The sequence below is a fragment of the Pteropus medius genome, unplaced genomic scaffold (genome assembly GCF_902729225.1).
Source record: "Pteropus medius unplaced genomic scaffold, Ma_sr-lr_union100, whole genome shotgun sequence".
NCBI classification, from domain to species: Eukaryota; Metazoa; Chordata; class Mammalia; order Chiroptera; family Pteropodidae; genus Pteropus; species Pteropus medius.
Genome location: NW_024353790.1, coordinates 1,392,612 through 1,420,590, shown reverse-complemented (window position 1 = coordinate 1,420,590; position 27,979 = coordinate 1,392,612). Strand labels below are relative to the sequence as shown.

At 42.2% G+C, this 27,979-nt stretch overlaps 1 protein-coding gene across 3 annotated transcripts in view; it reads left to right on the top strand.

Moving 5' to 3' along the window:
• The window catches only part of MTHFD1L (methylenetetrahydrofolate dehydrogenase (NADP+ dependent) 1 like), a 167,009-nt gene that overhangs the window by 46,391 nt on the left and 92,639 nt on the right, over positions 1–27,979 (top strand). The window contains exons 14-20 of one of the 3 annotated variants that reach the window (XM_039851354.1): positions 979–1,086; positions 2,094–2,168; positions 3,365–3,467; positions 8,488–8,564; positions 12,490–12,630; positions 16,905–16,973; positions 22,879–22,990. In XM_039851354.1, coding sequence (XP_039707288.1) covers positions 979–1,086; positions 2,094–2,168; positions 3,365–3,467; positions 8,488–8,564; positions 12,490–12,630; positions 16,905–16,973; positions 22,879–22,990 — 685 coding nt within the window. Of the gene's footprint in view, positions 1–978; positions 1,087–2,093; positions 2,173–3,364; positions 3,468–8,487; positions 8,565–12,489; positions 12,631–16,904; positions 16,974–22,878; positions 22,991–27,979 lie in introns of those variants that run through there. The other 2 variants (XM_039851355.1, XR_005650379.1) reach the window with 2 other exon arrangements.

Genomic DNA, 27,979 nt, shown 5'->3' with positions numbered 1-27,979 from the left:
AAGTGTAAAAGTTAAGGTATAACCTATTATGGTGTCATGATCTATTTATTTCACATTAAAAATATTATAAAATATATATACATATATAATTTTTCATATTTTCTAGTGATCATATATTTTGTTGTAGAATAAGATTTTAACAAGAAACACCACTTTTTCAACTATTAACTTATTTTTTGGCCCAAAGATTACTTCGGTTCTGAAGTAACTTATCTGCTCATGTTTCGTGGGTGGTATCTCAATCCTTTCAAAAAAGCAAGTTGATGATATTATCAAGATCCTTTAACTCAGTAACCACACTGCTAGAAATATATAAAAATAGCTATTTGCATATATTCTTTGTAATTGTAGCCTTCTTCACAAAAGTGAACATTATCCAGACACAGGAGACTGAAAAATTTTGGTGCATCTTCTCAATTATATAGCCCCTATAAACTATAACGATACATAAACAAAATTACTACAAAATGGGTTCTTTGAAAAGGAAGGTATGCTGATTGTACAAATAATGTGTGCGCACATAACTGGAAGGAAAACCGAAGAATTAACAGAGTTGCAAGAGTAATAGATTTCCTATTTCTCAGACTTTGTCATATTTTATATTATTCTGTTGTTACTGTTTATTTTATGCCCTGCCTCATTCTAAAGTATACTTGATATGATACTATTTTCTAGATCATAAAACAATGCGTAAAGGTAAATGAAAATAAGGAAAACAAAATAAGGAAACCAATCACTAAACCCATCAGAATATTTCACACTTAATCTGAGAAAGAAATAATCTGCAACAGGAAGTCTGCTCCAAAGTTCTCAGTTGTCAGGGGAAAACCCCAACATCGATTTTCTGACTTAGGTTGTTTTACGGACTCGGCTCATAATAGGACATGAGATTAATGTAATCTTTTATTTATTTAGAAAGTCTCGAATATGTCATGGTTGTTTGGAACTAGTAGAAAGATGTTTTCTTTTCATTTATAGTTCAACCTTCACTTGACGGGGGACATTCATGCCATCACCGCTGCCAATAATTTGCTGGCTGCTGCCATCGACACAAGGATTTTGCATGAAAACACTCAAACTGATAAAGTAAGAAAGGTTTCTCGTTAGCCATTTGGGGCATCTTATCCTGGGGTCTTTGAGATTCTTAAAGAGTTCATAGAAAAACTTGTGGAGTCTGTAAACTCTGAAATTTAATCAAAATTTTGTGAATTTATATATGTCCTTATTTCTTGGGGAGAGGATGCATACTTTGGTCAGATTCTCAGATGAGTTTGTGACCACTGCCAAGTTGTTGGGAGAATTGATTGTATTGATTGTACTGTGTAAGCCAAATATTGTTTGAGATCATTCTTTAGTTTTGAGCGTAGTTCGTTTGCCAGTTCTCTGCATTCTGCCCGTAGGTCTTATCTCTGTTCTATACTAAGGGAATTGGAGGAAAAGCTTTTTTTCTTTTTTCTTTCTTTCTTTTTTTTTTTTTGTTGTTGTTGTTTATTTGTTTGTTTGTTTTTTATGGGTTTTGTTCTGTTGTGATTTGTTTTGGGGGTTTGTTTTTTCTCTCTTTTCGGAGGAATAGTTTTTCTAAGACTAATGTTATGTGCAGCTATTCCAGATGTGCCGTTTCAGAGGTCAGACCCCTTAGTCGGGCTTCAGGTGCAGTCTGAGAGGTAAACCACACACCTGAAGGGGACAGGGTACCCGGTGCTAATTCCTCATAGACATATGACATTGATAGAAGTGGGACTTTCTGGCACTTTTACAGGGATCCTGACTACTTCCAATTAAAGTAACTACCTAGTGAGTTTTTGAAGCCAAATACAAATAAATATTATTTTGATAGTTATGGGGCTGTAGATTATGAAATGTGTGTTTATGCAAACTCTTTGCAATGTGCATTATGTCAGATCTAGTCAGATTTATTAAAATGACAGAACTTAAGGCTACATTGTTTATATTAGCCAAGAATTTTAATGGGGTCTGTAATCTAAGCAGTTTGGTTATAAATGTAATGAACTTTGTCATATCCTGTGAATTGTCCAAGTTCATGGTTGGCCCTTAAACTTTTGTGGGATTTTATTTTTGTTTTGTGTTCTTAGGCTCTATATAATCGACTGGTTCCTTTAGTGAACGGTGTTCGAGAATTTTCAAAAATTCAACTTGCTCGGCTCAAAGTAAGTTTCCAGTTACGGTTGTTCAAAAAGAAAATATCCTGGAGACAAATTGAAATAATTGCCAAAGCCAGAAATTTTGAACTTGATTTGATTTTGGTTTTTGGATACTCCTTTGAGTACTGAACTCTAAAGAGACAGAACAATATAGCAGAGAACTCAGAACTGAAAGCCTGGGACCTGGACCCTACACCAAAGAGCAGGCAGGACACATCGGGCCTCAATTTCTTCATCTATAAATTAAGAGGACTGCTCTGCTGATCCAGAGTATCCTAGTCAACGAACAAATGAGAACTGCCAAGAGTCCTTCTCTTTCGTGAAATTTCTTCAATCGCTAGGAAATAAGATACAGCCTTTGAAAGGTCATCTCTCAGTTTTTGGTGCAGCAAGATGCTAAGGTTGCAGTTGCAATCTTAATTCTTATCCACTTTGCTATTTTCTAGTTCCATTTGCTACTCATGCTGCTAATCACACTGATTTCCCCTTGCTCTTTTCCAGAGACCGAAAACTAACTTTAATGGTATAATTTACAGCTACTGCTTGGTAATAATTAATTGGTTGAAAAAATTCACCCCCTTGCTTCTTAACTGAACCAAGTTTGGTTTGTTGAGAATACTGCACAATATACTGTCCTCAGCAGCTACAACATAATTTCCATTGCCCAGATTCCTTTCTTCTACTTCTTTATTAAGAACCTCTTTATTAGGATGTTTCCTTTACAGAAATGGATGCATCGACAGTTTCAATGGTTTTTCCTCAGTGAATTAGAAATAACTGGTTCTGAAAACAGACATAAACTTTACTTGAATTAATGGTTTTTGGATTTGAAAAAGAAGAACTAATGAACTGGAGCGTCAATTATGTAGGCGGCAATTTATGTCCGTTCTGAGCGCAGCACGTCGTGGTCACATAGCACAAGCGGGGTGTTTTGTACACTGCCAATGGCGATGCACTTTCAGATCTGTTCTTTTGAGGCTATGTTACAAATTTCATTGTCTTTCACTGATAAGAGATATTGGGCCTCAGGCGTTTGTTTATATGAGTTGGCCTATCCTACCATTTACTCGAAGTTCAAATTCAGTTTTTAAAAAGGCTTTCCTAGTCTTGGAGAAAATAAAGGAAGGAGGATCGTTTTAGTTACATTTTGCTTTCTATTCCTTCTAAAACTTAGTGCATTTTTTTTTCTTCTTAATCATCAGAAACTGGGAATAAATAAGACGGATCCAAGCGCACTGACAGAAGAGGAAATGAGTAAATTCGCCCGTCTCAACATCGACCCCTCTACCATCACGTGGCAGAGAGGTGGGTACTCATCGCCGGGCGGGGAGGGCGGCATGCGTTCCAGCTGAAGCTCTTAAATCACTTTCACAGATGCACAGTTTTATTTCTTCCCATCGTCCCCAGCTTGTGTTTTGTAATCCCTCCGTTTGCTTCTCTTCTGTCATCCCCGCCTCCCATCAGGAGAAGGGGCCATGCCCCTTCTTAAACCACCTGGTCCAACCACCTGGTCCACGGCAGCTCACCTGGTCTCACCCCCTAATTTTCCAAGGGAAATTAGTTATTTTCTCCTCTGTCTCTTCCCTGGCTTCTTTTTATTCTATTTTATTATTACTTTTTTCCATCTCTTTAATTCCTTGCCCTCCCCTCTCACACTCTTTCACCCCTGACCCATGGTTGTTGCCGTTTCCCCTTAAGGACCAGATCTCTGAAGGCGGGGCGTCTCCTCCCACACTTTCGGGGTGTGCACCCCGGGGCCTGGCGCACCTGGGGTATGATGCGTGGCTCCACCTGGGGTGCAAACCCAGGACTTTCTGCGTGAAAAGCAGACCCAAAAACTACTACACTATGGAGCCACCCCCCTTCCCTGGCTTCTTGTCCGGAATTTTTTTTTTTTAAGTCTTAGTCTGTTCTCCCCTTTTTTGTCCTGCTGCCCTGTCCACCTGCCGCCTGAATTTCTTCCTTTCATTTTCTTACCACTAGCTCCAAGTAGCTCTTAAGTTTGTATTTTTGGTGCCGAATTTTTTCTCTGAGTCTAGTACATACTTCCAGCCAATAGAATACCCTCTAACGCTTCAAACACAACGACTCCCCCACCCCGACCTTGGCTGTGATGCTGCCTCCCTGATCCCACACTGCCCTGTACAGGGGTGGGACTGTGGGAAGAGGCCTGAAGCGTGTCGTCTCTACCCTGCCACTAGCTAATGTTCGTGAACTTGAGCAAGCCACGCACACGTTCTGGGCCTCGGTCTCTTGCAGATGAAAATGGTAACGTACTTACTGGAACATGGTGACGGCACTTGAAGAGACCTATGGCGCTGCAGAAGGGTCGGACAATACGTGTTCCGGGTCCTTCCTGTATCGTTCTTCTCAGACTGCCCACCCACTGTCCCCATTCCCATTTCCATTTTCACCTGATGCCTGATTTATCACAGTTGCCTTTTAATAGATAGTCTTGCTTTAATTTCCGTCCCCCAATTTAGTAGGTGCATATTGTAGCGATGCTGGCCTGTCACTTCCTTGCTCAGAAGCCTCCATGCTGTTTAACTAAATCCCCTCACCCCCCTATCCTGGGTGGGATAAAATTGCCATCACATACCTTGGCCTTAAGGACCGCTATGGCGTGGTCTCATGCACTTTTATGCCCTGTCTACTTCCAGACAGGTGGGTACCTTCATCCTTCTGCCTACCGTTGACGACCTCCCTGCCTCTGCCCTCCCAGACACAGCCCGGGTCCAACCTTTTGTGAAGCTTCCCTTCCAGGAATCCATTCAAACATTTCATTAAGAATTTAGTGTTTTTCCACAAACCGTGAAGTAGAGAGACAAAGAGATTGAATCTTGGCTCTACCATTTATGAACTGTGCAACTTTCAACAAATGACTTCCTCAGTTTTCTCTGTAAAATGGAGTAATGATCCCAGCCTCCCCCTCGCACAGGTCCACTGCACCGTGGGAGTGCTTTCAAACTCTAAAGCACCACCCAAATAATCGGTAGAGGCCACCACGGTGACAGTTGTGTGATGTAGTGTTTCTGTGCGTCTTCGTCTCCTAGACTAGAGGAGAGTAAAATCTCCTTGGAAACATTTTTTAAAATATTTTTTATTATAAAGGTAACAGCATTATAAAGATTTTGGAAATATCTAAAAAGAATAAGAAACATCTTGCTATACTAATAAAACTATTTCGGGTTTTTTTGTGCCTCCGGATTTTGTGTATAACTCTAATTATAATTTGGATATGATGATTTTCTGTCCTATCAGCTTCATTTACATCATAATAAGCGTGTTCAGAAAGAGGGCGGTGGCTCGGTCCCGTGGGTCTTGGGAGAAAAAGGGTACGTGGTCCCTCATACCTAGGGCTGGTGTGCAGACTGGTTTCTCTCTGAGAGAGCTGAGGGGACAGCATTTCGTGGTTGCAAATCAATGTTAATAGAAATGACAGCTGAAAAAAATTATTCCAGAGAAATACTAGAATTATTATATTATTGTTTAGGGCATTAAAGCGAGGAAAACGTGATTCTTATAAACAAGCCACCTGGGTCCACAGGCGTTTGGAATGACATTTAATAAGTAGCTTAGCTCTTATTCTTATGAATTAATATAAAAAAAATAGGACTCTCTATCAGATGAACTGAGAACATTTAAGGTAGGTGTATTTTTTTTAAAGCAATATGGGCTTAGACCTAGAAATAGTATAATCCTTGTGATGAGATTAGGTCCTTGTATGATCTGATAACTGGAGAAGGGACACTCAGGGACCACGTGGGTGGAAAACCTCATCTCAGACCATTTGGCCGTCGTTTATTTAATGGCCACCCCTGTTCTTTCAGCCTGTATAAGAAATCTAACTGCTGGGTCTTGCATCCTGTACCTCACATCAGAAGCTTAAAGGCCTTGTGTGCCTGGCAACAGAGTGGGACTGGGAGCCAATAGAATATTCCAGAAACACTTAGCATAAGCAGAACATACAGTAGACATGGAGCCATTTTGTTGTTCCTGGGGGAGCGTGAGCCCCTGCCTCTCTGAGCATCGGAAGTGCCCAGAGCTCACAGTCTTCCCTTCGCCCCATCTCAGTGGTGTGTCCCTTCCTCGGCTGTTAGACCAAAGTCCCACAAGCCTCAATTGGCCTCAGTGAACTGACATCAGGTTCCTGGTTCCCAGCATTGCCCGACTGACAGCCCTGCAGAGAGTCACTGCAGATCTTCCCCTGAAACCAAAGTAGTAGAACTTCCCCGTGGTCATACCTTATACAGCCCAGACCCTGCCTGAGCTGCGAGTGCTTAGCAGGCCGTTAGACACACCGCGCACGTCCCTCAAGACACAGTCAGCACTGCGGTACTAAAACAACCACCAAAGAATAAAAAACAGATTTCTCCCCCCTCCTCTCTCACTCTACTCTCCTTATCTCCCCTCTGCCAGTAAACGCCTTAGATCAGAGACGGATGTCCTGTTCATCTGTGCATCCCCGTACAGCGAGTATGGGACCTGGCACGGAGTTGCCCCTCAATAAATATTCCTGGAGTGAATAGACGTTTCTCATTCCACCTTTAGCTCTCTCGTGCGGAGGCCAGGAATTTTGTATCGCTCACTCAGGGTCACTTTCTGGGATCCTTCTCGTGTGTCAGGATTTAGTCCTCACATTTCTCCTCTCATGGATCACCGACATAGTCACACGACTCTTTCCCTGTACATCAAAAGCTCGTGGATATGAGACGCCCTGCTCTGCCAGGGCCTGGTAAGCCCACTGGCAGGCTTTCACTGCCACTGATTACAGTTCATCTTGCCAAGATTATTTTTTGGCTTGTTTGTGTTCTCTTTGCTAAATAAAAAACAGCTGAATTTCCAATAACTAGATCACGGCAACCTTGTGCCAAGATTGTGTATACTACGCAAAAGAGTAAGAAATAGTTTACTTTGTGTGACTCTAAACCATAGGTCTTGGGAATAATTACCAGCTAGTGATCATATAGCGAAGCATTCCTTTCCCTGTATATACTCTGCTTATATCTTAAAATCAGAAAGGTTTAGAGTGTTGTTTGAGTGCCTGTGAGTGTGTCTGAGTGTGTACATGTGTGCGGCTGTGAGAGAGAGAGCGTATTGTACGTGGAGTGAGGCTGGCAGCAGCTGAGTCGGGGAACAGCCCAGGTGGGCCGCTAGCACTTGGGGAAAGAAAAGGTGAACGTTTTCAGCCTGCAGGTGCTTTTAGTCTCCAGATGTATAATTCCCGTCACCGTCGTCAGTGCCATATCGTACATTTAGTGAATTGAATCTTGTTATCAGTGTGGACAGCTTGTTGTTTGAAGCCAAATGAATTGTTAGTGAAGCCTCTGTCCTGGCTTTGTTTCTGGCATTGCGAATTTGGTTTTCACTAAACCAAATCTAGTTTTCACAGAAAAAAAATGTAAATCATCTAGATACCTCATTTTAAGTGGAATCACGCAGTATTTGTCCCTCTAGCTCAGCGGTCCCCAACCTTTTTGGCACCAGGGACTGGTGTGCTCCTGAGAATCTAGTGCCGGATGATCTGAGGTAGAGCTGAGGCGGTGATGCTAAGCGCTGGGGAGCAGCTGCAAATACAAATGAAGCTTTGTTCACTGGCCTGCCGCTCACCTCCTGCTGTACGGCTTCGTTTCTAACAGGCCACTGACCAGTACCCGTCCACAGCCTGGGGGTTGGGAACCCCTGCTGTAGCTTCATCATGCCTAAAGTTTTCAGTGTCCATCCATGTCGTAGCATATATAAAAAGCTTGTTCCTTTTCATGGCTGTATGATATTCCATTGTATGTGTATATCACATTTTGTTTATTCATTCATCTGCTGGGTACTTGGTGGTTTCTACCTTTTGGCTATTGCGAATGATACTGCTGTGAATATGGATGTACAAATATCTATTCAAGTCCCTGTTTTCTTTTCTACTGGATATGTATCTAGAAGTGTAATTGCTGGGTCATATGGTGGTTCAATGTTTAACGTTTTGAGAAACTTAATTGCCTTCTTCTTAGGACTCAGGTTTCAGTGTTACATGTCACTGCTTCAGAAATGCTTTTCCTTACTGCCTAGTTGAAAATGGTACCCCAACCTCCACTAACGCCCTGACACATACTCTCATATCACCTCCTTTAGTTTCTTAAGGCACTTGTCACTAGCTGATATTTTCTTGTTTATCTGATACCTCTCTGTGCCCTCCCACCAGAATGTCAACTCCAGGGAAGCCAGACCTTGTCCCCTGTTCTCCACCACTCCTGGCACTCAGAGCAGTGCTGGATACACACTAGGCTGCCGATCTGTGCTTGCTGATTGAATAATCTGTTCTCTTCTTTTTCAGTACTGGATACAAATGACCGGTTTCTACGAAAAATAACGATTGGGCAGGCAAACACAGAGAAGGGATGTTCCCGGCAGGTAGGTGGCCTTTTCTGCACGGGAGTCCCTCTGTTCTTGCTAGTATTGGTTTGCAGCAGCCCAGAAGCTGGTTCTCTGCTTTTCTCCTTCCTCTGCCTGCAATAGCCAGAGAGTGGGTTGCTCATCATTTCAAGGTTCCTTTCCAATCCCTCAGCAGCACTGGGAGGAGACCAGAAGGTGAAAAGTTTTCTGTAGTATCTTACCATCCTTTTCTTGTGTGATCTTAGTTTTGTTTCTGCGGTGAGCCACCCAGGGTGTCCCTTGAATGTAAATCCCAACAGCCTTTATTGCAAACCCACCCAGTTGTTACTACATCTGCATAAGAACTCAAAAATCTCAGATGCATTACTCAGATTTAACAACCAAAGGAAAAACACCTAATTATTTGGCTTAATAACTTGAGGAATTTTTAAGGATAATGTCTTACTACCCAAATCCAGAAAATGTGGAAGATAAATTACTACGATGTCCACTTTCATTTTAACAGGTCTCTAGTGGGGCGATGGCGCTTAGGGAATATAAATTTATTCTGTGATATTTTTAGCCAGGCACTGTAGGCCTCTAAATTATTATTACTTTTTATAATAAACTTTATATTTTAAGACAATTTTAGATTTACAGCCTTTACATTGTTAAGTTTTCTTATTGAGAAAAAGAATCACTTTTAGTATTCGGTCCAAATAGAACTCATACACAGAAACAGATTCCAAACCTCCGGTCGGTATCCACACTGGAAAACTGGAATCGTCACCATACAGTCTGGGGGAAGTTTCTGAGCAATAGGACGATGGAATTGGATTGATAGAGAAAAGCACAGCCCCCAATGTGGTGAGAGTATTTTAGGGGGTCTCTAAATTCAGAGACCTACTTCTCAGAAGCAGGAGAGAGCCAGGACGCCCCTCAGACTGAGTTGTTTGGCCACGACTCCCAAGAAACTGGTGGACAGACACTTTCCCGTGACACCTGTGCTGACCCCACATCCTGCTGACAAATTCGTTTCAGCCTGGGGTTCTGAATGTGGTCCTGAGGCCAGGCCCTGGTGTGGACCACCCAGCCCTGGGATGCCCCTCACATCACAGTCACAGGTTTGCATGTGTCTTATGCCTTCAATCTGGCATTGAAAAGCATCTCGTCCAAAGAAAAGCAGTGTGTTGTGACATTTTTTTTTTTAATGAAATTGCAGCCTCGTGTCATTTGAGCAGAGGGCATGGCAAGGATTAGACTTTTATACAGTGTTAGTGGGAGTGTAGATTGGTAGAGCTTCTTAGATGATAGTTTGTGAGTATTAAAATTTGGAATGACCCAACGATTTGAACTTCAGGACTACAGATGTGAAAAAAAATAGGAGAAGGGGGAATATTTGCATATGTGCAAAAAAAAATCTTTGTATAAAGATATTAATTACAGCATTATTTATAATGTTGAAAATTTGAAACAGTCCAAATGTTCATTAGTGGGGTGGTTACATATCTTTAGGACCTCTTTCTGTCCCACAGATACATATGGTGGCTGAAAATAATAAAGGATGTATAGGGTGTATAGAGGGAGTGACATAGAGCTCCCATACTGATTGTGAAATGGGAAGGTTAAAGAAAAACACATTAAAAAATTTTGGAGGAAAATGCATATAGCGATATCTAGTTTTTGTTAAGAAAAAGCCAACATACATGTTCAAATATGTCTATAAACACATAAAATGGAAGCTGGTAAGAGTACACCAACTTCTGACAATAGTTCCTCTGGAAAGAGGATTGGGAAAGAATCCTCATTTCTCTGCATATTTTTTGTACTGTTAGTAGGCACTGGAGAGAGGGAAGATGAATACTGGCTGTGATTTAAACGCCTACTATGTGCCTTGTATTGGTAGGTTTATTATATACATGAGCACATTCGGTTTGTAAATCTGGTTTACAAACGAGAAAAGTATGTTAAGTAACTTGCCCACAGTTATATCCTATATCGCTTTATGCATATGTGGTTTTTAATGAAAAGGGGGATTATATTTAAAAGCTTTAATTGCTTTTCTTTAAACCATAAGACCCAATTGAGGACATCTTTTTATGTCAATAAAGGGTGATCTATGTGATCATTTTTTAATGGCTATAGATTATCTCATCTTGCAGATTGTACCATAATCGATCCATCCTGTTCCCTGGTAATGGACCCTTGGGGTGTTTGCAGTGTTGTGCTGTAATTGATAAAGTGATGGACACAAGGCGACATCCACACGTATTTGTGTGTGTGTTCTTGTCAGATGACATCCTTAGGACAAGCTCCTAGCTCCATAACTGCAGAGTCAAAGAGGATATAGATTTCAAATATCAATGAGTATTTCCACATTACCTTCCAGAAAAGCTACATCGATTCACATTCATGCTAACATTCTTTAATGTCCTATGTTTAAATTTGTCATAAACAATAAGTATAATTTCATTTACACCTTTATATGATTTTGAAACATTTTATTTGCAACACAAAAATGAGCAGCCCTCTAAATGGGTACATCATTCAATCAATAAAATGAGTAACAATGATATTGATAGTGATCTAAGTTGTTTCATTTTTTGATATTGCTCAAGATGCAAAATTGTGAAATTGTAATGATTACAAATGAAGAACTTGTATGCGTATTATAAATCCTCATTACTTATATAGGTACTATTTTAAGAATATTTGTAGTTTTGTGTTGTGTATAGAAAGCCTCCATATTTACAGTCATTTTTATGAACACTGTTTATATTGTAATGGTGATATAGAGAATCCTAAATCTCATACAATGAAAAATCACTTGTATTTGGAATAGGTTATATTGAGACTATAATAATTGAATATAGTTGCATTCGACTTCCAGATAATATTTTTTCACTAAATCAATGACTAATGAAATCTCAATCAGCAGTAGCCAGAAAGCTCCTTCTTTCCTTCATTTCCTTCATTTCCTTTCTTCTCAGTGACGGAAATGGACAATAAAATGTTTCATAAAGTGATCCCACTAGGACATAGCCATTTTCTCTCTGTGTATGCTTGAACATGTCTGGCTCACGTGCCCCTTGGGAAGAAGAGAATTCAGCTGGAGCATAATGAAGTGGTCTGTCCAGTGGCTGAATTATGAGGAGAAGGAAGTGCAATTCCTTGTGTCTCTTTTAGTTCCTGTTGGACTGCGTGCAGCTTGGAGTCAGAGCCAGGAGCGGGAATAGGAAGGCGCAGGAATATTTCGCAGAAAGCATTCGCTCTCCAGCGTTCACTGCTGGGCACTTCGCGATCTGCTGTGGCCAAGCCCTCATGGAAGGCTGCAAATTGATTCTGTGTCTCCTTTTGACTTGGTGGCTCATACACGTTAGGGTGTCCTCACTGCTGTGTTGAGCTCTTACTCTGGGAAATTGGCCTCAAGGCCTCCTTTCACTGTCTATTCCTCATCCCTTTGCTGGATAGACAAATGCAGCCCCCTAGACATGCCGATGGGTAAGAGCGGAGATGCTCATTTAGTCAGTGGATATATACTGAGTGCCTGCTGGGTTTCACACTCAGTCCTCCAAGCTGGTCATTTGGGGGTGAGCCCTCCCCAGACAGTCCCTGCCTTCATGGCACTTATAGTCCAACAGTAGAGATATGCATCAAACAGGTAATCATATTAATCATTGATCATTACAAATCTGAAACATGAGACAAAAGCAAATAGGGCCACGAGTTGTTGTAACAGGGGCCTAGCCAGGCCGAGTACTGCTCAGCAGAGCAACCAGAAGTCGAGTGCAGCCACCCTAGGAGGCCACCCTAGAGCACCAAGCCCAGGATCGCGACACTCTAGACACTCAGAAAGCAGAAGCCTTTGAAAAGGGCCTATTGAGAATAACCCCCCGGCCTGCAAGAACTTCATTGCTGAAATGGCCATCCAGATGACCAAGTCCCTTTGCTTTTGCCATCTTAGGCGCAGTTCGACATCGCGGTGGCCAGTGAGATCATGGCAGTGCTGGCCCTGACCGACGGCCTCACAGACATGAAGGAGCGGCTGGGAAGAATGGTGGTGGCCAGTGACAAAAATGGACAGCCCATAACCGCAGAAGATTTGGTGAGTACGTGCGTCTCAGAAGCTCCAGAGAGCTCGCTGTCCCTGTTCTTTTATAATTGGGAGGATGAAGGATCTCTCTCTCTCTCTTATCGATGCATGTAACGGGAATTCAGAGAATTTCTGCACACACATTTTTCCCGTTGCAAGCCTGTTTATTTTACAGCTTCATAATGTTCTCATTTATAACGTGCTTGTAATTGGCCGTAACCAAAGCACGTGAAATTTATTTCATAAGCTTTTCCAGATTCTTGCCAGTCCTGATCTCTGCTCTCCCTGGGGTGGGGTCATCCTCCTGCGTATCCTGTGGCTTTTTTTTTTTAAAGTGCAATCTATGCCTGCTTTAAATTTAGGGCAAATCACTTTTCAAAGGAATAAGAAGTGGCTCCGCCTTCATGAAAGGGATGATTAAATTAATCTGGCACGTTTTTTGGCTCCAGCCTGCTCCCTGGGCACCCTGGCCTGTTTAATTTTGTGCTTTAAATTTGATTTCACATTAGAAAAGCAGGTCTCCCCCTTAATCAGTGTTTCTCTTCCAGCTTCTCTTCCAGCGGAAGGATGCTCTGTATAAAGCGTTCACAGAATCCTGACACACCCACTGCTTTTTTTGATGCTTATTCTACTTTGGCACGCTAAGCTTTTTGTTCCTATTTTTCAGTAACCATCTTTACTGTTAACTTAAACTCCATCAGTGATACAGTTATTTCGTTTGCTTGTACATGTTTATAAGTACGCAGAAATGACATAGGCCTGTCGGACAGCCATTACTCTAAATGTAAGCTTACTTCCCACAGACTGAGTCACATATGATAATGGAATCTAAAACACACACTGCCAATTGAAAAACAGTTGTGGAAGGAGAGAGGCAGATTAATATTTTATTAATTCCAAGAGCTTAGGACGTAATATGAATCCTCTGCCAACATGTCTTGATTACTTTTTGGCTGTTTTAGAAGAAATGAATCTGACTGACTCATCTCATAGGTCTCGTCAAGTAAATTAAATAGATATGTTTATATCAGCTGCCCTATGGAACGCTGAGTGCAAAGCTTAAAGAGAAAACCCATATTTCATTTGCTATAAAAGTACTGCTTTTCAAAAATTGTCAAAAACTTTACATTTTTATCTCAACTGACATATTACAGTTTCTTCATAAATATATTTTTCCGTATCCTATTAACCTTAGGTGCCAATAAATATGTAGCAGGGGTAATTTGAAACTTAATCCTCAGATATTATTTCCCCAAACTTCTATTTTTTTGGTGTGATAAAAATCTTGGCCCAGAACAAACTCAAAGTCTCTCTTTTTAGTTATCCGTCATGTTTCTTCCTGGCAAAAGTACCTAATCTCTACAGATTGTGTTTTACCAAGTTGGAGCTATCAGTAGTTGGTCTTCCACAGAAAATTAAGGGAGGACTTTAGGGGCATCTGTCTTTTCTTTTTACTTCTTTATAGTTTCTTTTTGATTTGGTCAAAAAAATTTATATAACGCATCGAGAATCGGAACAGACGGCCTCCTGAGGTTTTTTATAAGATGATTGATTCTGCTGTACCCTGGATGAATATGCCCAACCTCTCCCAGGTGTGGACTTGGGATGTGGAATGGGTGACATAGTTTATAGTGGACGCGATAGCCCCAGAGTTGCCATCGATGATGAAGTGTTTTTTTGCATGGGTTCAATGACAGTCCGTGTAACAGTGAGGAGCAGCAAAGGAGAAGATGTGGCATGGAACGCCAGGCAGGTAGTAACCTCCCTGAGACAATCCATCAGAAACATCCAGTTTCCTTCCTCCTCTAGTTTATTTGACTGGAAAGTATAAGCAAGGACAGTGTGCAGACAAGCAGGCAAACTACTCTTCCACATGCTCTGGGTTATGAAAAGAGAACTAATTTCTTTGAGCCCTTCCTGTCCAGCAGCGTTCACAGTAAAAGATCTTAATATATCTATAATAGGTAGGTTACCTTTCATGCAATGTCTATTTTGTACAGTCAAGTAGACGCTAAATTGGATTTTCTTATAAACCTTAAGTGATTAAGTGTAGAAATAGTAATCGATCACATAAGAGAAACATTTGACATCATTAATGACAGAAGTAGAGGAAGAAAATAATAAACTAATGTACTTTGGAGAGATGAAGATTCTCTAGAGATTCCACCACCTGATCTGTTAAGATTAGTGGCGTGCCGCTCTAGGCAGACAGATGACATGGGACCCAGAAAGCGAGAACCTCTCAAATGCAGCATTTTTTCTCAAGTGCCTTCTCTACCTGTGGGATGGCAGGTTGAGAGAGGGTGGGAAACCAGAATGGGTGCTTTTAGAAAGTTCCTTTTTATCTCTCCTCACTCCCACTTGATAAACAGCCGCATTTCAGTTCTTCCTCTCGTTTCTTCAGGCAGTAGTAAAATCTCTGGTAATGAAAATTTAACAGTCACAATTGCCAGAAAACACTTGTAGGCGGACCAAAAAGTCTGCTCTCTGGCAAGCCTCTTAAACACCCTTAAAGAAGGTTTTGGGGGAAAAAGGCAATGACTTCTCCTTCCTCATCACTCTTCACCTTGCAGATGGCTGGCATCCATTCAGGTGGGAAGAGATGGGCAGAGGTGGCAGTGCTCTGTCACATGTCACACAGAGGGGAGAGGAGCCTGGGGGGCCCAGTGAGAAACGGCCAGATACTCTTTTGTCAGTAATCTAAATAAGTGTGTTATTTTTTTATGGGCAAAAATATTTTTTTAATTTATTTTTAATTATAGTTGACATGCGGGATATTAGTTTCAGGTGTACAGCATGGTGATTCAACATTTATGTACCTCGTGATCACCACAATAAATCTCGTAACCATCTGTCACCATACATACTTATTCCATACATACTTACTAGTGACTCTTTTTCCTTATGCTGTACATTACATCCCCGTGACTTATTTTATAACTGGAAGTGAAATCATATGGTAATCGTTATTCTCTGTCAGACTGATTTCACTTAGCATAATACTCTCTAGGTCCATCCACGTTGTAGCAAATGGCAAGATTTCATTCTTTTTTATGGCTGAGTAATATTCCATCGTGTATATATACTCTATCTTCTCTATCTGTTCATCTATCAATGGAAACTTAGGTTGCTTGTATATCTTGTTATTACTAGTAATGCTGCAATGAACGTAGGGAGATGTATATCTTTTCAAATTAGAGTTTTCATTTTCTTTGAATAAATACCCAGAAGTGGAATTGCTATATCATATGGTAGTTCTATTTTTAGTTTTTTGGGGGAATGGCCATAGTGGCTGCACCAATTTATATTCCCACCAACAATGCACAAGGGTTCCCTTTTCTCCACATCTTCACCGACACTTGTTATTTGTTGTCTTTGACAATAGACATTCTGACAGGAGTTAGGTAATATCTTGTGGTTTTGATTTGGATCCCCCTGATGATTAGTGACATTGAGCATCTTCGTGTGCCTGTTGGCAAAATGTCTATTTGGATCCTCCGGATTGTTTGTTTTTTGATGTGGATCTCTCTATATTTTTTTAATATGTATATTTTGGATTCACTTAGCATAATACTCTCTAGGTCCATCCTAGATAATTCCTTATCTGATATATCTTTTGCAAATATCTTCTCCCGTTCAGCAGATCACTTTTTCGTCTTGTTGATGGTTTCTTCTGCTGTGCAGATTTTTAGTTCGATGGAGTCCCATTTGTTAATTTGTTCTTTTGTTGCCCTTACCCGAGGAGACATATCCAAAAAAGAAACGTTGCTAAGAGCAGTGTCAGAGGGTTAACTGCCTACGTTTTCTTCTGGGAGCTTTATGGTTTCAGGTCTTACATTTAAGTCTTTAATCCATTTTGAGTTTATATTTGTATATGGTGTCAGAAAGTGGTCTAGTTTCATCTTTTCAGCATTTGTTGAAGAAACTGTCTTTCCCCCATTGTTGGTTCTTGCTTATGTTCTTGCCTCTTCCGTAGATTGACCATATAAGCACGGCTTTGTTTCGGGGCTCTCTGTTCTGTCCCATTAATCTATGTGTCTGTTTCTGCCCCAGTCCCATATAGGTTTGATTACTATAGCTTTGTAGTACAGTCGGAAATCAGGAAGCAAGTTACTGATACCTCCAGCTTTGTTTTGTTTTTTTTTTTCCTTAAGATTTCTTTGTCTATTTGGGTCTTTTGTGGTTTCATATAAATTTTAAGAATATTTGTTCTAGTTCTTTGAAAAATCTCATTGATATTTTGATAGGGATTAAATAAGTGTTTTGTTTTGTTCTCTCTTTTTCAGGGGGTGACAGGTGCTTTGACAGTTTTGATGAAAGATGCAATAAAACCAAATCTGATGCAGACCCTAGAAGTAAGTGATTTCCCTTCTACAGAAATCGTTGACAGTTTGCGTTATTGGATTGCTCGTGTACCCCACACAACGTGAGCATTTCCAGCCAATATGAGCCCACAGGGAGCATCAGAAGTACTGCTTGGTCATCCAAAAAAGTTGAAAGTGTATTTATAGATACTTTAATATAATTCATGTCTTGGCTAATGACATACTAATTAACCAGAGTAGAAACTTAGAAACTCAACATATCTAATATGTCAGTAAGTCGTATAACCATATTTACATATTTTTTGCCCTGTTTTTTAATTTAGCCTCTCATAATCATTAGGTTTTCAGTTTTTTGGGAAAAAAAACACACAGTAAATGTTGAGAAATGTTTTCCAGGAGAATATGCTATACCCTGCTTTTATGAGAATGTTTTGGTATGTGACTTTCTAGCTCTTGTCTTCATTGCACTTAAATTTCCTTATCAAATATTTCTGTTTTCATCCAACTTTTAGTTACTCGTCTTGCTCATCCAATGTAGTAATTGTCTCATTCCCTCCTCCTAGCTAATGAGACCCCAGGATTTGGGTGCAAACATGGAGGCAATAGCTGGGTCCAGTTAATGAGGAGACGGGTGGGAGGTTGGGGTGGCGGACCGGGGAGACAGTGTTGTACTGGTAAGTACTGTAGCAGCTAACATAGCATTTGCCAGTTTCCATGGTGTAAATGTTCCCACCACGGCCAGTTTCTGGCTCCCTTCTAGATGTCACTGAACAGGGCAGCTGGGAGGTGATGCACATCATCAGCGGTGCCAGCAGGCTGCTTATGCTCAGGCTGTAGTGGGACAGAGAAAGGGGTAGGTGACCAGAGAGCAGGCGCATTGGGGGAAGACATCGCAGAAGGACAAGCGGAATATCCACTCCTTTATTCATTCATTCGGCCGATTCAAAGTTGAGTTTGGGTGTACACTCTGCCATTTACTAACTGTGACCTTGGGCACGTGTTCTAATCATCTCAGCCTCTCTTGTTCCCATGTAAAATAGAGATAATGAAAACAAGTAACCTAATAGGGTTATTGTGGGGATTTAATATTTATTGAGCACACAACACAAGCGGGCCTGATGATGGGTGCTTAGGACATGACAGCTAACACCAAAGTCCCCAACCTCTTGGAGCTTGCACTCTAGTGGGTGCAGGAGCCAGACAGTAGAGAAGTAAATCAATACGTAGCCTGTCAGCTGGTGGCAAGGACTGAAGAAGAAAAATAAGACGGGATGAGGGGACAGAGTGACGTGGATGTGCAACATGGTGTCTGATGAAGGGATACCTGAGCAGAGATGTGAATTAACCAAGAGCGAGCCATGTATGTCTCTCGAGGGAAGGCCGTCTGGGCAGAAGGCCACATTTAGTGCAGAGGCCCTGGGGTAGAAATGTGCCCTGAGATCAGAAGGTTCCAGCAGAGAACAAGAATCTGGATACAACAATATGACAGATAGTGGAACCGGAGAGAGCTGGACGATCCCATGAGGACGCAGCGTGGAGCTGGGCCCGGAGCTGGGGGCGGAGAGCAGAAGCGCCTTCCGGTCAGGCCTCTGCCCCCGGTAGCTGGAGCTCCGTCCTCTCCTGATCATCCCATCAGCGTGCGAACACGCTCACATTTAAGCTTTCTTAAAACAGTTCCAAACCCTCCGGTGACCCCGTGTCCCCATCCGGCCACTGCTCCGTCCCTCTGCTCCTCTCACAGTCGGACGTACCGTCTGTGACTGGGGTCTCCACTGCCTCACCTCTCACCCTCTCAGTGACGTCAGCCTGACCTCAGGTCCCACTTCCGCTGTCTGTTCCTGTCGAGGTCACCTATCCCTCCCTGCACTCAAGTCTTCCTTTCTCTGTCCTTACCTGTGTGACCTCTCAGCGGGGTCTGACGCAGCTGACGTCTCTTCCTTCTGGAGCACTTGCTGCTTCTGGTTTCTGCGACACCTCGTTCTCCCGGACCTTCTCGGTGGCCTCTGCTCCGTCTCCTTTACTGGCCTCTCAGCTCAGCCCCTCAGTGTTGGAAGCCCTGAGCCCACACTTCCCCAGCTGTGCCCTCCCCCAGTCCCCGCCATGTGATGACCCCCAAACTCTGGTTCTGAATCTCCTGACCTTAGCGTTTCAGACTTGTAGGTATAATTACCAAAAGCCGCTTGGGTGGGTAAAGGGCACTTTAAACGTATGTGTAAAATAGGATCTTTGATTCCCAGCAACCTCCTACTTCCTCCCAACTTGCTCATCCCCCCAAATCTAGTGACCAAGTGGTTTAAGCCAACAACCTAGAGATTGGCCTAAAGACCCCCTCTCCTTTCCCCGCCCTGCCTGCCTCCCCCCACTTCCTCAGCACCAGCATGCCCACCTGCCACCAAGCAGCCTCCCGGCAGGTCTCGCGCCCCCCACTCTTTCTTCCAAAACCCTTCTCCACGGAGCGGGCAGTGGTCTCAAAGCCCTGCTGTCTTCCTCTTAGAGGTCTTGGTGGTCCACCCTTGTCCTCACTCTGGCCTGGAAATCCCGCAGGATTTGGCCACTGCCCCGTCCCCACCCCATTCCTCACCCCTGACTCCCTCCCTGCCCAGGCCTGCTCCCCGCAGACAGCACTGCCCTGGACACTCTTCCTCATTTCACGGGCTCCGTCCCTTCCCTCAGGTCTCATGTCATTTCAACGTCAGCTCCCCAGACAGGCCTCCGAGGCCACTTGGCCACCGCAGCCCCAGTCACCTCTTGTCACTCTCTGCATGGCACAGAGTATTATCCTAGCGTCCTATTGCCCTGCGTGTTTCCTGCATGAGGCAGGACCTGTTCCATCCTGTTCCCCGCCGTGTCCCTGGCTCCTGGAAGTGAGCACGCGATAGATGCTCAGTAAACGCTTGTTGAATGATTAAATGAATACTCATTATTTTTACTACATTGCTCCTAACAGTACATATTTGTTGAATAAATAACTGAGTGAGAGAGAAATATATAAAGATGTGGTATTGTGTCTTCATAACACAAAAATGAACACATTATTAATTTTACAGTTAAGAGCTTATTGTTCTAAATAATTACCTTTCTTAAGTTAAAAATTACTTACACCTTTAAGATATATCCCATTCTAAAAGTCGAATTTCCATTTCGTTAATGAATTAATTGGCTGGGCTGCTCACATTTGTATCTATCTAGGCCATTTTGTCATTACTTTAACAGACGATGGGCATTGTTTAAAAAATAAACACAGCATTTAGTTAAGAGATCTGCATGTATGAACTCTGCCAGCTGGGTCCTAAATGTTCATTTGAGGTTAATCTGGCTATTCAGTGGCACACTGGAAATCTAAATCAGCAAATAATCTAAAAATCTCTGATTAGCATACAGATTGTGTCTTTGTGCTCAGGTCCAAATATGCTCGATTGTTCAGCTCATCGGAGCTTATCTAGGGTGACATCACTCCAAGTTGCCAGGAGACCGGCAGTTTTCAATCCTGGATGTACATTCGAATCACCAAGAAAAATTTAAAAACACCGATACCGGGTTCCCCCCCAGACCAAATGGACCAGAATGTCCAGGGCATAAGGCCTAGGGACCCTGGGTGACTCTCATGTGTAGCCAGGTTGCAGACTTCCCTGTGAAAGACTTTGGAGGAGAGGCCTTAACATTATGCCGTGGGATGGTTAGGCAACACCCCTTTGCTACAGGGCGCTGTCCAATATGGTAGCTGCTGGTCACGTGGTTATTTTGATATAAATCAGCTTAAATTAAATAAAATTTACAATTCAGTTCCGTAGTCATACCAGCTCTATTTCTATTTATATAGTTATTTATTTTTTAAAAAAATTTTACTAGCTACCTTTTAAGTACGGAGTAGCCTTGTGTGGATAGTGGCTATTGTATTGGATGGTGCAGATGTAGAATATTTTCCGCATTGCAGAAAGTTCTTTTGGACAAAGGTCTTGTAGAGCAAGTAAGCAAATGGGTAATTGAGGTGTTAATCTTATGAAAAGTTTGAAAAGTCCCTTCTGGAGAATATCCATAGCTTTGAAATCATGAGAAACCAAAATAGTTCCTGCATTATTTTCCTAAGAGTTCTGCATATAAAATAAAATACCAGACTCGTGCTAGATAGTTTTATATCTTTGGATTAGTCATAGGATTTTTTAATCAAAGTATTTAACTGTGTACTGCGTCATGTAGCTACAAACACTAGTTGAGCGTCTGAGCATATGTGTGTCTGTTTAAATGTCTAACGATTTCTACTAATTTTTCCATTCAGACTCCAAAACCAGGGCTCGAACACTGCTTTAGTGATTAACATGCTGTGTGGCCTTTGATTTCATTTTACATGAAAACTAAAATGCTGCTGATCTAGTCCTTAGAGTGGTTATGTCAAGAATAGCAATGTGTTTATGCTGATCCAGCCAGACTCTGTCACCTGTCCCCCCTGGAGACCGGTGCCCGGAGCTTCTCAGACAGATGCCTACCGCAAGGATCGCAGTTTGTAGAGGACCGAAGGCAACTGCCCACCCGGGATGGAGCCCATGACCTTATCCTCGCTAAGTTTTTCCCAGCTCTGCTGGCTTACCACAGGCCGCCACATTCTAGCACTGGCGAGGGTAGGAAGTGATGGAGGCTTTGTCTTCTGGATAGTATTTTCTTCAGAGCACCTGAAAGGCGTATCAGACCAGACGTGATAAATCAGAGACAGGCAGACGCGTAGAGCTCTAGACACTACACATACATTTATGCATACCCATAAACGTGTGTGTTTGGGTTTCAGCCCCAGCTTCATTTCCACGTACATTTGCATGACCTTCTCAGGACGGCGTTATTGTCCCTCTTGATGGATAATAATTTACTTGGGAGAAAAAGTAAACAGAGAACTCACAGAGTGGCTTTGATACACTCTCTTTTTCATTCCGAGATGATTTTTCTCTCACTTCCTTTCTTCCCGCTTTTGTCAGGCTTTCTCATCTTTGAAACATATTCAGCCAACGGCCAGCTCATCATGGTTCATAGGATTTGCATGGCTTCCAGCCCACCCCCCACGTCACTCTCTCTCCCTCCATGTCAGGGAAAGGACAGCCGTGTTTTCACAGGTGGAGCCAAGGCTTCACAGGCACGAACCCCAGTGGCCCTGGCCGGCCTCTGAATAAAACCTGAATGCTTTACTGCATGTGGATAAGTTCTTTTACATAGGGCTACAGTCTGTTCTCATTGATAAAGGAAAAGAAGAAGTATAGAAATGGCATTAAAAATGAATATATAGACAGATTTTTGTCAAAGAATTAAAACGTAATAGTTATCATATTTTTAACAATGTAAGACAATTAAACAATGAGAAAGTCTTAAACCGAATCTTTAAAAATCAGAATGACGAGCTTATTACTGTGAATATAAAAACTTTACATTTACTTATTATCGCAAATATAACATCCTTATGTAGTTGACCTACCATGAATTGAATTGATTCTTTTGCTTGCTTTAGATTTGTCTTGAACCGATTAATTTCTTAATGAAATAAATAAATAAATAAGCCTCTTAGACTATCGGGGTCTAATTCCATTCTTTTAAAAAATATAATGCAGAGTGATACAAAATAAGGTCAAGAGTTTATTTCAGGCAGCTAACACAGCGGCTTATCAAAATTATCACAGGAAACAACTGGTTCTTAGAGCTTTTCTCCTTGGTTCGGCGTTAAACGTAGAATAGCACTGTTCTAGAACACACTGGTATTTGGAGGAGTCCTTGGGACGAGTCAGGTATCTTAACTTTCTTTGAGAAAATTCGTGCATTAAATTTGCAGTATTGAGAAAAGCGGAATGGCTTCTGTGGGTCTTTAAACACCCAACAGCCTTGTCCCACCTACCTCGTTTGCCCGGGATGGGTCTTCCGTCTGGCTTTTGGGGTTTCAGTTTGTTCTTCTGCTTCCCAGGGCACACCCGTGTTTGTGCACGCCGGCCCCTTCGCGAACATCGCCCACGGCAACTCTTCGGTGTTGGCTGATAAAATCGCCCTGAAACTAGTTGGTGAAGAAGGATTCGTAGGTAAGTCATTCCTTTTCACTTAGCTATTGGAGAACCTTGGATAAGTCTAAAAGGCGAGGACTGGAAGAGTTGTAGGCACACCGTCTTGCGTATAGTCTCGGCACTGGAAAAGCCCCGTAGTCTGGGCCGTGCTAGTGAAACGATATGGCAGCTGAACCACAGATTCTGATGTCAAGTACATATGGGTTTGAATATAAGCTCCGATACCTGCTGGCTGAGCGACCTCGGACACATTTTAATGCCCTCCAAGCCTCAGTTTTCTCATCTGTAAACTGGTGATCACAATATGGTATTGAACCTTGTAGGGTTATCGTGAAAACTAAATGAGATTATGCATTCAGCAAATATTTACTGAACACCTACTATGTACAAGACATGCGACTCACAGCTGGGGATATAGTGCTGAGCAAAACAGACCCACCCCTGCCTTCCTGGATCGTACTGTCAAACGGCATAAATAATCTAACAGGAAAAGTGCTCATTCAATGTTAGCCATTATTAGCAGTAATAGTACTAATAACTTGAAATGAGATCAGTTTGCTCTTCCTTGAATCCAGGCATGTTTTTGTGGTCTGATTAGAGGCATTGGGGGCAGGGGGGCAGGGAGTGCCAGCCAATGGCCTTGACATTTTAATTTGTAGGGCTTCAGACTTTTTGCTGCTGTCAAGCTCTCCTTGGCAATACCTGTTTCTCTTTGGCTTTTGTTGGATATTCTAGCAGAGAAAGTAGAGGGCACCTGCCACAGAGTTTACTCAGTGGGTGCCAGCCCCCCAATCCCACCCATGATATTAAGGCTGTGAGAAAAAAACGAACAAACAAGGGCTCATGGAATAAAACCTTAATTTGACACCTGAGGGATTACACTGGCAGATTTCCACCTGCGGACAGGTAATTTCCATTCACCACCTGAGCGCCTGTCATTGCTCCTTTCACACCAATCATCAGCCTCGTGTCAAACTCAGAAATGAGTTATTTTACTAGAAAGGGTTCTGCTGGACAAAAGAACTGAGCTCTGCACTTTTACATTCAGCCATTTTGAAGTTCACTCCAGGCTATTGAGACTGCTTTAAGAATTCCTTCCAGACACTCAGTCAGGATCGAATAAGAATTTATGTAGTTCGTTCCTCAAAGGTCTGTGTTATATACAGGTCTCTTGCACTTTGCTGCTTCGCTAGCAAATCCACTACGAGAGTGGCTAGACATGCTGTCTAAATGGATTTGCTCAATTGATCACAGCATAATTGTAGAGCTAATGGACAAGGAGGCTGGGTAAAGGCGGGCACTAAAAAGTTGGGTGCTTATGTGAAGTGGTGATTCTAAAGCATTCACTCCACAAACAAAAAAGCTTCTAGAAGAAAGCACTTTATTTTATGCTGATGGAGCTTTCCGCCTCTGTAGCAGTCCTTACTCTGTCAATGCGTATTTGTGGAATATGTGCTAACGTGGCAAAGCATCTTGAAAGGTATACGCCGATGATACATGTAAAACACACCAGCTCTCTTTGTGACCGTGGACAAGTTATTAGCCTTTTGGGGCATGTCCCTGTAGACCTTGTCATCTGAAAAATGCAAAGTTGGAAGATGGGGAATTGGATGTGGATGGGTAGCCGTGGACCCAGAGGTGAAAGTTGAGGGATCGGAACCCGAACTGGTCATCCGACTTGAGGCAAGTGACTTAACTTCTTTAGGGCTCAGTTTCCTCTTTGGATAAAAGGGAAATCGTCTGTGTTGCAGTATTTTAATGGGTAGCATCAAATGCGCTTTGTACACCATAGAGAACTGTGCGCGTGTAAGTGATTCTGCTGAGGATTTCCATGAGTTCTTCTAGTCTCAGAGGCCGAAAGTGAGGGAGAATTAAGTGGCACTGAAATCTTGTCTACTGCCAGATCACTTTGAGGATTAGTGCTGGAGTCAGAGTATCTACTCTCCTTTCAAATTGTGTAGCTTTGGGCAAGTTACTCTTTTGTGCCTCAGTTTCCTTATCTATAAAATAGGGCTTTTAATAAATTCACAATGAGGATTAAATGAGACCATGCGTGTTGAGTCCTGTCACAGTAGCCGATGCACAGTAAGACTCAATCATTCTTAGCCATCCCTCATTATTATTCCTCCTATTATTGGTACATGCCTAATGAAAGTTAAATTTCCTTTTTAAATTACATTAATTTTTTTTTTTTTAGTTAACGATTTTTTTAAACTGTGGTAAAATACATAAAACATAAAGTTTGCCATCTTAACCATTTTTAAGTGTACCGTTCAGTGGTGCATTGGCACTTCACAGTTCAGAACTCTATTCACATTGTTGTGCACCTGTTGCGACCATCCATCTCCAGAACTCTCTTCGTCGGTGAAACTCTGTACCCATTCCCCATCCTCCCAGCCCCTGACAACCACCCTTCCACTGTCTGTCTCTTGACTTTGCCTATTCTAGATACTTCATATTAGTATTTGTTCTTTCGCGACTGGTTTATTTCACTTAGCGTGTCTTCAAGGTTCACCCATGTTGTCGCATGTGTTCCGATTTCCTTGTTCAGGTTGTATAATACTCCATCGTGTGTCAGTGGACACTTGGGTTGCATCCACCTTTTGGTTATTGCAAATAATACTATTTGAACATGGGTGTACAAATAACTATTCTTGTATTACTTTCAGTGTGTACAGATCACACTCCATTGTGTAGGACTATGTGACAGCAATGATTTACATGAATGTGTGTAGAGCACAGGACTCAAGATCCGTGGTTTCAGACTCTCACGAAGGTGGTAGGTTGATGCTGCGGCTCCATGGGACGCGTGGGAGCAAAGCCGGGGTGTTGGAGAGCGGGAACGGGCCCCATCGGGAGCCGAAGCTCCTTCGCGCACTGCCCGGTCCAGCCTGCCCATGGGGCTGCTTCGCTATTGCACTTGGACGAAATTTATAGGAGACGCCTCTCACTCCCAATTAATGTCTGGTTCCTCTGCAAATATTTTTTAAAACATTCCTCTAGTCACTTTCAGTCATAAGAATCATCTCATTTTAATAAAAAAAAATATATGTATCCAGTCTTATATAAAAATTAAACTCCAGATTTCACTCAAAATTAAGCTTCTCATTCCCCCACGTCAGGCCTGCCTCTGGCCAGCAGTGGCAGTGGCAGTGGGAGGGGGAGGGGAAGGTGGTTCTTCTCTGTCCACCCTCACCTTGCATTTATAGGCTGCTTCCGGCCCCTCCAGGGGTAAAGCTTTGGTATCCGATGGCACCATCCACCGTCTCTAGCCAAGGCCCCACACTCTTGGCAGAAGTCCTCCGGGTGGCATCGCTTTTATACAGTCCCGCTGCTTCCACAGCTGGTCTCTAGGCAACACGTACCTTCGACCTCTGACCTAGTTTCTGTGGGAGTTTAGCTACGCCTCTCACGCCACCTTTTGATCTGCTGCCACGGGCTGTTTCAACCTGTGGACTTCTCTTTCTGCCCCAATCTACCACTGCCTCCCCCTAAGACAGGGACAGTACCGAACCTTGCCAGCCCCACTCGCCAGCTCGAGGAAGGTGGGGCTGAGCTCCACGTCCTTCCCACTGGGTGGTAGGAAGTAGGGCTCAACCCACTGATCATTTTCTTGGAAGAAATCCTTTCCTGGCTTCTAACCTGGTCAACCCTTTAGAAACAATTTCTTTGCCGGCGCTATGGGATCTAGTGTCATCCTTTGGCATGGGAGCAGCTGACACCGTTTTGGTCTTCAGACAAAAGCGAAACCAAAAGAGTCCCATTTCAACATCCATCTACGGAAGTTAAATGCAGTGGTTTATCTCAAGCCCGAGGAGGGATTTATGTCCTTAGAAAAGCCATTGTTTATAGGAGATAGTCACTCTTGATATATAAAAGAAATGATAGTTTGGTTTACATTAAAAAATAAATGCTGTACGATAAAACGTACAAAGTTAAAAAGCAAGTGACAGATTGGAAGAAAACATTTGCAGAGACAATAGACAAACGAATAGCATTCAGAATATATAAACCACCAAAAACTACGGATAAGAAAAAACAAATACTCCAACAGAAAATGGGCAAAGGGTTTGAAAAGGGACTTCGCGGAAAAAGAGCAATCCGACTGAATTTCTGGGTAAAACTGAAGAAGAACAAATGATCAGGCAATTTCACTTCTGTAATACCCAGAAAAGAAATCATGGAAAATGTATTCACGTGTTAGACATCATTTACTTCAGTACAAATTTATTGAGCCTCTGCTCTATGTCAAGTCGTGTATGGTAGGAGCTAGGAAACAAAAATGGCTACGACACGTTTCTTAGCCTACAGCAATTTATAATGGGGTGGGAGAGTCAAGTCTGTAAGCAGGATCTCAGCGATGAGTACGATGCACTTATGAGATTAAGTATCATATTGATGAACTAAGAACCTTAAGAGATGATGGGCATCTCTTAGATTTTCATACTGGTTTCGTCTAGTTTTTCACTCTGTCTTAACACACATGAAGAAGGAATTAGTTTGTCTACTCTGTACTATAAGTATTCCAAGATAATGGGCTCGATTTTCCATTTAGACTTAAAACAAAATAAAGTTTATTTAATTAATTGCAGAAATTCATTGGACTAGAGCAAAACTTCATGAGACTTTTGGGGAAAGCGCTGTGATCACTGATTTCTAGTTCTTCTTCAGTCAGCAGTCCTCAGAGGAGTCCACTCAACTTCATTTACTCCTGTAAAGGCAAAACATTTCTTTGGCATCAAACCCCAATCATGTGTTATTTTTTAAAAAGAGAAGAAAGAAGAGAATAACAACATTGAGTTCCTAGGTTTTTAAAACTCATCTCATATTTAAACTCTTTGTAGGAATTTCAAACTTACACACAAGCCTTAGTTTTTGAAATTTTTTTTTTCATTCCCTTAATTTGGTTTTGATTACAATTTTGAATGACTGCCTTGCCTTCACTCTGGAATGCACTTTTTATAGCCAGGTGTTTCTTAACTGAGGGCCACTAGCCACCACCACCAT